This window comes from Thunnus albacares, chromosome 23 (genome assembly GCF_914725855.1).
Source record: "Thunnus albacares chromosome 23, fThuAlb1.1, whole genome shotgun sequence".
NCBI lineage: Eukaryota > Metazoa > Chordata > Actinopteri > Scombriformes > Scombridae > Thunnus > Thunnus albacares.
Window position 1 is genome coordinate 1,087,501 of NC_058128.1, and position 9,992 is coordinate 1,097,492.

The window sequence follows — 9,992 nt, forward strand, 5'->3', positions numbered from 1 at the left end:
ACCAATGTTTTACATAGAACACGCCACTGTAAATACATAACATGTAATAAAACACAATGCTGTAGATGGGAAAGTGGAGCAGCTGAATGAAAGGAGAGATCATTACACAGTGATTTATTCTTGTATTTAAAGTCCAACTAAAACTTCAACTAACACAAAGTGTCCTCTAGAAGTCTAAATAAGTTGGTTTCCACCATTTAACATTTCACTGTTTGTTGAATTCAGACTCATTCATGTTGTGAGGAAAAGTTCTGACTCAGACACACAAAGCAAAACAAACGAAAAAGTCAGGACTAACAAACATCTTCTATCACTAATACTGATAAAATAAGAAAGTCATGCTTTGAGAATAAGGTCAGTGTAGAGGAGAAATCTGATCACTGATTGGCTGCTTGTACACACAGATTTACAGTAACCAGGTTTCTACTGTGCATGTTAACATGTTCCCAGATTACCCACATAACCTGGTTTCTCTGAGTAACCTGGTTATGTAAGTGCATGTAAACACACTGATAGATGTTCAAATCTATATTTTCCTTCTCTTTCAGCAGAAACTGGTCTGCAGGATGTTTCAGAATATAAGAACAGTCTGAGGAAGAAATGTCAAGAAGTGACTGAAGGAACTGGTGAAGATGAAAAAACCCTCCTCAATGATATCTACACTGAGCTCTACATCACAGAGGGACGGAGTGAAGACGTTAATACCCAACATGAGGTGAGGCAGCTTGAGACAGCTTCCAAGATGAAGACCCGCCATGACACTCCAATCAAGTGTCACGACATCTTTAAAGTCTTACCTGACAAACAGAAATACATCAGAGTCGTTATGACGAACGGCGTCGCTGGCATTGGAAAAACCTTCTCAGTGCTGAAGTTCACTCTGGACTGGGCAGAGGACTCAAAAAACCAAGATGTCGGTCTGGTGATTCCACTTTCATTCAGGGAGCTGAACTTGATCAAAGATGAGCAGTACAGTCTCCTCATGTTGATCCATAAGTTCCATCCAACATTAAAGGAGGTCACAGCAGAAAATCTCAAGTCTAAAGACTGTAAAGTTGTGTTCATCTTTGACGGCCTGGATGAAAGCAGACTTTCACTGGATTTCAACAACAGGAAGGTCGTGTCTGATGTCACACAGAAGTCATCAGTCAAGGTGCTGTTTACAAACCTCATCGTGGGGAATCTGCTTCCCTCGGCTCTCATCTGGATAACTTCCCGACCTGCAGCAGCCAATCAGATCCCTCTGACATGTGTTAACAGGGTAACAGAAGTACGAGGCTTCACTGATGACCAGAAGGAGGAGTACTTCAGGAAGAGATTCAGTAATGAAGATGAAGAGCTGTCCAGCAGAATCATCTCACACATCAAGACATCCAGGAGCCTCCACATCATGTGTTACATCCCAGTCTTCTGCTGGATTGCTGCTACAGTTCTGGAGCAGATGTTGACTACAGACCAGAGAGGAGAGCTGCCCAAGACCCTGACTGACATGTACTCACATTTCCTGCTGGTTCAGACAAAGAGGAAGAAGAACAAGTATGATGAAGGACAGGAGACGAGTCTACAGGAGCTGACGGAGGCTGACAGTGAAGTTCTTCTGAAGCTGGGGAGGCTGGCGTTTGAACAACTGCAGAAAGGAAACATCATGTTCTACCAAGAAGATCTGGAGCAGTGTGGTCTTGATGTCACAGAGGCCTCGGTGTTCTCAGGATTTTGTACAGAGATCTTCAGAAGAGAGAATGTGATCTTCAAGAAAACAGTCTACTGCTTTGTTCATCTGAGTGTTCAGGAGTTTCTGGCTGCAGTCTACATGTACCACTGTTACACCAGCAGCAACACAGAGGTACTGAAGGACTTCCTGGGAAAAGACTACAGTAACTCATCTCTGGATGACTTCCTGAAGAGAGCCATGAAGAAATCTCTCCAAAGTAAAAATGGCCACCTGGATCTGTTTGTACGTTTCCTTCATGGCCTCTCTCTGGAGTCCAACCAGAGTCTCTTAGAAGGCCTGCTGGGTCAGACAGAGAACAGTCCAGGAATCATCCAGAGAGTCATCAACAACCTGCTGGGTCAGACAAAGAACAGTCCAGGAATCATCCAGAGAGTCATCATCAACCTGAAGAAGATGAACACGTCCAATACCTCTCCTGACAGATGCATCAACATCTTCCACTGTCTGATGGAGATGAACGACCTCTCAGTACATCAGGAGATCCAAGAGTTCCTGAAGTCAGAGAACAGATCAGAGAAGAAACTCTCTGTGATCCACTGCTCAGCTCTGGCCTACATGCTGCAGATGTCAGAGGAGGTTCTGGATGAGTTGGACCTGCAGAAGTACAACACATCACGGGAGGGACGACTGAGACTGATCCCAGCTGTGAGGAACTGCAGAAAGGCTCTGTAAGTCCAGATGTGATTAACATCATAAATCAGTGCAGATTAGAAGTTTAGTTCTTCAAATATAAATAATATAAAATTCTTATTATTGTTAAAATAGTGCTCTACTTGTTCATAGCTGAAATAATATGTCAGTTATGTTTAATCTCAGATGTTCTTGAGTTGTTTCAAATTCAGTCAGTTCAAAGTCATTCAGTTAATCTATTTATTTCTAGTAATTATTGGATTTTACAGTTTTTTCATCTATTTATCTTCCTTTGGGTGACGGAGGCGTCATTCAAACCTGGTAAAACAAATGAAGGACTTTAGAGGTTGTGGTTGAGGTTTTATTACAGAACATATATCAGTATTTTACAGCTATCAGTGAATGTAGTGAAGTTATTATTACATGAGAAGCTTCTGCAAATAATATATAATCAGACAGACACTGTTTTTACTGCTATGATTGCTATGAGAGATTTGCTTTCATCATCATTTTTTTTCTTAATGGTTTCTGAGTCATTTCATAGTGAGCACGAGGGATCAGCAAATCACCAAACTGATTCAGTAATTAAGTGATATTACACGTGATGCTTACCGCATCACTGTCGTGTCAACAATGACGGTAAATCACACCGTCGAGGGTAATATTGCGATTATACAACATTTACCAACAAAATAAAAGATGTAAACAAAATGTATTTATATTGTGAGGCAGTTCGCTCTAAAAATAAAAAAAACTTTTTTCTTGTGTTATATCCGTTTCTATGGAAATACATAGGGATATGACTAATACCTGGAAATCAATCACTCACTTCACTAGACTGCTATGTATGAAACCTAGTTTACTACTCCAGCAAATAGACTGACCCTTAGTAACGACCAAGCAACAGAGACGATTTCTAGTCCCTGTTGAGTCAGCCAGCCAACTTGAGCTAATGCTTTCTAGAGATCGCGACATTTCCCAAACTGAATAAATACGACATTTATAAACACAAAACTGCTTTGCTAGCTCAATCCTGTTGTAACTAAGATATCCGCTGAAAAAAAAATCCATAGACAGATTTAGCTGCTACGTCCGCAAACTTCACAGACATTTTTAAGCTAGTAGCTCCGTGTCACCGACTCACCGGCACAGCTGATGGAGGATGCCGGAGTGGAAGCTGAGATAAACTCAACTGAAGGGAAAATGATTCAGTTTTACTGTTTATGGGGGAGCCGGTTAACGATAACGAGTGGAGAAGGGTTCGGGTTTTTCAGTGTGTGTGTGTGTAACTCGTCCCACAGTCTCAGAGTTCAATCCACTCGGTAAAGGGTCCGTTTTGTTTTCCCCACAACCCCTAATCAGTTCAGTTCAATCCAGTTTCACAAACATAAAAGGAGGAAAACTCAAAACTCCGCTCCGGGTTTTCACCGCAGATCCCCACAAAACAAAATAACCCAAAGACACTAGCAAAGCAACACAGCACATAAACGGTGTACAGTTCTAATGAACGGCGGAGTGATATTTTTATTAATTCAACTTCAATATCACATATAGATAATATAAATGGAGTAATATAACAGAAATATAGAACAAACAAATATACAACGCCAGGGATTACAGATAAATATGAAATGAAAATGGTGCAGTAGAAAATAAAGATATAAAAAATAAATGTACACATTACAATTATATTAGTTTATTAAATTTGGAGCACAAATTTATAATCTTCACAGCTTTTCTATTGCATGAGGTAGACAATGTTTTAATGTAGGATTCTGTTTCTTCTTTAAATGAACAAAAAGAGAGTTTAACTTTTAACACCTTACATTAATGTATATAAAACTTGGCCAGCAATATGATAAGAGTGATGAGGCATTATTCATTTGAGCAAGTTGATGAAATTTACATCACGCAGACCCTCACGGACGCAGAAACTATCATTTCAGCTTCAGTGTGCTGTCATGCTGATTTGAGCACGTTCTAAATGTCTAGTTGACCAATCAGATTGCTTGGTCAGAACTACCTGTTGTATAATGTCAGTTATACAACAATATGTAAAGTTTGCTAACATTAACCAACATTAGCCTCCGTAAACTACTGGTCATACGAGACAAAACCCCTGAGTGTGTTGAACCGAGCAATGGTGCCTTTTATTTCTCATGAATTCAACTTTTTCTTTTAAAGAGGGAAGTCGTGTTACACAGTCTTGTTTTTAAGTCTTTCTTATATTCTGTTGCTCACAGAAAGAAACTCTCAGGTGTTTTCTCTCTTGTTGGTGTAGAGAAGAGTAGTAGCAGGAAATGCACAGAGGTCTGATGAAGATATAAGAGCAGAATGATAGAATTCAGACTGTTTAAAGAGATCTTATACATATTAAAGGTCAATGTTATATTTTAATGCTGATACCCTGATAACATCTTTCTGATGACATCATGATGAAAATAATTCAAACTTATTGGTTTGTTAATTGTGTTTTTGTGCTGAATCAGTTTTTAGATTATTAGAAAATAATGTTGACAACTAAACATCATGCAGTCGTCTGTCATGCACATCTAAATATTGAATTACATTAATATTTGATATGTACAGGTCTGATATTGTCAAGCCATTTGTTTCATTTGTGTTTGTCAACAATAAATTTTGCCGCTGATGGATGTGAACCTGACAGCAGCAGGTAGCAAAGAGAGATGATCTTTCTCAACTGTAACTGTTCACTGAGTTGAACTGAGTAAAAATATCCTGCAGTCAAATTAAAAATTAAAAATAGTGGACAGTAAAAATGTTTTTCTAATCAAGATGTCCTCATGCTAACTTTGTGGAGACAGACATGGGATCAGATCACACAGACAGACTGAGCACATTATGGAAGCCTCAATGTAACTCCATTTTCTCTCCCTTCATCTGCAAGATTAAAGCAAAACAAAGATTAAAAGTCTGCAGGTATGAGAGAGAGTGATGAGAATTATTGTTTCATCCAAGCACAGTGAGATACGATTAGCTGAACTAGGAGTGCTCTGGTAGCCTACTGGTTAAGATACATGTCATATAATCACAATATCAGTGGTTTGATTCAGGTGGCTGACCTTTGTTGCATGTCATTCCCTGTCTCTCTCTCTCTCCTCTTGTTTCCTGTTATCTCTCAACTGTCGCTTTACATTAAAGGAATAAAATGCCTCAGAAAATTTTTTTTTTTTTTTAAAAAGATGAGCTGAATCACTGATGTGAAGAGCAAATGTTAATCAAAATAGGGAATGTCAAACTGTTTCATCATCAAATGCAGGAAGTAAATATAAAGTGTCGTCTTTCATGATAACATATGTTGTAATATATGTGTCATTACAGACTTTCTGGCTGTGAACTCTCAGAGACTCACTGTGAAGTTGTGGCCTCAGCTCTGAAGTCCAACCCCTCCCATCTGAGAGAGCTTGATCTGAGTGGAAACTTCCTGGAGGATGATCCAACTGGTTCAAGATTGAAGCCTCTATCTGCTGGACTGGGGAGTCCAAACTGTAGACTGGAGACTCTGAGGTCAGTTCACTGGCTATAGCTTTGGCAGTTTTTCCTATATATTCAATTCAAATCCTTCACTGAAGTTCACATGTTTGGTTAATACATTTTTGGTATTTCCCTGAGCAAAAATCTGTAGAATTTAAATTTAAAATCCACAGTCTTATTCTGTGTAAAAATGATTTCCAAAGTTTAAACTAATATGAGTCTTCAGCAGTCTGAGTTACACATATCAAGTAAGTATTTTTGTGTTTCTTCAGTGTTTCCTTGCTGAGCTGCAGTGGAGGGATCATAACTCAAAGAGGGAATTTTGAACTAAATAGTCTGTAACTTTGAGTCAGACAAATCAAGTGGGAGTCTACCAAACTGTCAAAGCCTCATATCAGCTTCAGCTGAACTTATGAACTCATTTCCTACAGTGTAGCTGTGTTAGGAAGAGACCACTTCACAGTCAGTATGGACAGGAGGAATCATTACTGCCACCAGTAACATGTTTTAATTACACAAACCTACTAAACTACCAAATACAGGAAGAAGGAGGTCATGTAATAAATAATGAACAGGTTTAGTTCAACATGTCTGATTTCATATTGATCCTCTAATTTCAGACTTGACTGAGTTCAGCAGCATTTTATGAATCAATTTTATGAATGAACTCATGGAAGTCAACTCAATAAATATTATTATTATTATTATTATTATTATTATTATTATTGTTGTTGTTGTTGTTGTTGTTGTTGTTGTTATTATTATTATTATTATTATTATTATTATTATTATTATTATTATCATCACAATAAAGGGAGTTAATCTATGGAACAACCATAATGAAGAAATGAAAACATGTAGAACATTAATTAAACAAATCTTTAAAAATAACATATTGAACAGATATAGAATGGATGAACAAAGAGGTGGTCTGGAATAATATGATTTGGTACAGAGTGTCTTTTTGACTTGTGTTGTTTTTGTTTGTTGTTATTGGTTCTATGCAAGTTATCTTTATTCTCTTGTGTTTTGAATGTTTTTGGCTTTGATTTGATTAATAAATTATAAAAAGGGGTAGGACTAGAAAAGTTCCATTGAATGGTTATTATTTAAGTTGCTTACTGAAAGTTTGCTGTTATTTTTATTTCTTTTGTTTTGCTGCCTATATATTTTATTTTGTTATTTTAACATGTTCAAACTAAAAAATAATCTAATCTAATGAATCAGGACATAGTAATGTTGAACTACACATTTAAAACCTAAACACATCTGATTGGATTATAAATGGATTTTAATCTACATCATTTATTCTTTATTCAGATTGAGTTACTGCAGGTTGTCAGAGATCAGTTGTGCTTCTCTGGTCTCAGCTCTGAAGTCCAACCCCTCCCATCTGAGACATCTGGATCTGTCTTTCAACGACGTGTGTGACGTGAAGCAGCTGTGTGATTTTCTGGAGAGTCCACACTGTAGACTGGAGTATCTGGAGTAAGACACCATTTTTTACTTCTGTGCTGAGATTAATATGATGTGACAGTTGTGGTGACACTAAACTGCAGACATAAAGCTGATATTATGCTGATCCACACTGAGGATCTATTTTCTTCTTCAGTGGTTTAGTCCATTGACTGTCAGAACAATGTTGAGCTGCACATTTAAAACCTTCATAGAACAAGAAAAATCTACACTGGATAATTCACTCTGAACCTCTGAAACTCTGTTTTTATCTTTTCTATTTGACAGTTTTTAACCTGCATCCTGTTGGGTTCAGCTGTTTGGAGTTTCCATCTTCTAAACTTTAGGACAAAAAAATAGATTTTCAGATTAATTGCGATTCTTATTTGAATGATCAATCATTGATTATTGAAATCCAGAGATGGATCTTTGCATTTGTGTCTTTACTCAGTAAACATGTACATGTGCTCTGTGTTGTGTGTGTGCAGTGGTTACTTGTTGTAAATGGTTCAGTTAGAGCAGCATGATGTGTAAAATGTCCACTTTGTTTAAATCCAGTTATTACAACGTGCACAAAAATCTTATTTTAAGTGTAAAAGTAACGTAGATGCTAGCTGCTATATTAGCTGCCTTGAGTCACCACAGTCCCGTAAACCGTGACGTGAATAGTTTCAGTCTGTGGACCCGCCGCAGTTTACGGGACTGTGGTGACTCAGGATGGTCAGCTGACTCTGGCTGTCTCGTAGGGGATCTAGAGATCACATCTACAACTTTCTAAACTTCTACATTCTAAACCTTCTTCAGCTCTGAACAGATTATGAAACATTGAATGATTTCAAACATGAACTTTGTTTTCTAAAGTGACGTCATTTATTCTTTATTCAGATTGAAACACTGCAGTTTGTCAGAGACCAGCTGTGCTTCTCTGGTCTCAGCTCTGAAGTCCAACCCCTCATCCCATCTGAGAGAGCTGCATCTAGCAGGAAATGACCTGAAGGACTCGGACATGAAGCAGCTGTCTGATCTTCAGAAGAGTCCAGACTGTAGACTGGAGACTCTGAGGTGAGTAGAGAGTTGGAGTCAGTCCGTGCTGGTTTCAGCAGTATTGTATTAAACACAGTTAGTATCAAAGCAAAGATCCAGTATTTCCTGGTGAACCTTCAACCTTCTCAGTGGCTGCTTTCCTCAGTGAAGCTGTGAGAGGAGAATGGTGACAGACTTCAGGATTGGACAGAAAGACAGAGAGAGAGAGAACAGTCAGCCAATCAGATCAGCCAGAAGCTTGTTGTGATCATGTGTTTGAGTTGATGTGAAGACGACTGTTGTTGTTGTGTTGATGTCTGCAGGAAATAAAGCTGGATTACAGCTGACAGCCTTACAAGATGTATAGAGACAGTGGTCCTCATCATCAAACTGTCCTACCATCAAATCTGATCTGAAAGTGTTTGTTCTCTCATTTCAACACTAAAGAATTGATCAGTTCATCTTTGTCAGAGCTCTAAGATCAGTCTGACTGCAGCCTGCAAATCACTGGCTCTGATTTCACACAAGCATCATTACGTTTAGTAACCATGTGGTCTTTATACAGACCAGAACCTCTGCTGAAGTCCAGGAATCACAGCAGCTGTTTAGCTGAGAGCTCTGACTGATTGTCATGTGATGATTTAACAGCAGGAAAGATCTTCAAATCCCACAGAGACTCTGTAGCTTTCAACTTTTCTAACAGTTGACATGTATCAACAGTAAATCCATCAGTAAACTGATGAGTGAATGTCTCTGTTTCTGCAGTAATGATGTGTTCATGACTCTCAGCACTTTATTTCCTCTGTGTACTTGAGTGAAATCTGCAGAGTAAACAGACTTGATAGCAAAAGTCTGTGCAGGTGTGTGAGCTTGGAGCTCAGTGTGTTCACTCCAACACGTTAACATGAGAGCTGAAAGGAAGCAGGCTATGCTGCACAGCTGTTCCACTTCTGGTCTGAACAGGACTGAAGTCCCTGCTGCTCTTTATACTGGATGTGCTGCATCACTGACTGACAGCTGATGAAGTGAGTCTCACTAAACACTGATTTATGACCTCTGTTGTTTCTTCTTCTCTCATCAGATGGCGGTGATCTCTGTCAGAGTGTGAGTGAACATCCAGGAGTGAGTGTTGAGAGAGGATCAGCTGGATCCTGATGATCCATCTGGACCGGAGTCTGGATCTGGATTTTGTCATCATCACTTAAGTCTCTTAACTGACTACAAACTGAACAGTTATCTCTGGATTTTGTTGAATCAGCACTTTACAGATGTGTTATACATGAGCTGTTTGATGCAGGAAAGATTAAAAACAGGTGTTATAAGTCAGACTCTGACCCTGGGCCCATATTTATCAAGCGTCTCAGAATCACACTGAGAGTTAACGAGGACTAAAACTAATTAATGAAGCAGAAGAGAATTTACTGTGACTGTCAGCAGGAGAAGGATTACTCCTGGGAGAGAGTGAGACATCGCTGTTTTACCACAGTCAGAGCAGCAGAGTTGCTCTGTGTGTAAATATTAAAGGTATCCAGCTTTTATATGCTTTTATATGTCTTTTTAACTATAGATCATTGTCACATTGTACTTGGTCCCAAAGACTATTCAGTCTTCAAAGATCATCATGTTAGTACTGATATTGTGAAACTGGCTTTTAAAT

At 38.6% G+C, this 9,992-nt stretch overlaps 1 protein-coding gene across 1 annotated transcript in view; it reads left to right on the forward strand.

Annotated features, from left to right (window-relative positions):
- The window catches only part of LOC122975636 (protein NLRC3-like), a 26,432-nt gene extending 18,046 nt beyond the window's left edge, over nt 1-8,386 (forward strand). The window contains exons 7-10 of the mRNA XM_044344161.1: nt 549-2,069; nt 2,235-2,400; nt 5,705-5,890; nt 8,198-8,386. Coding sequence (XP_044200096.1) covers nt 549-2,069; nt 2,235-2,400; nt 5,705-5,890; nt 8,198-8,378 — 2,054 coding nt within the window. The 3' untranslated portion in view covers nt 8,379-8,386. The remainder of the gene's footprint in view (nt 1-548; nt 2,070-2,234; nt 2,401-5,704; nt 5,891-8,197) is intronic.
- The last annotated feature ends 1,606 nt before the right edge of the window (nt 8,387-9,992 follow it).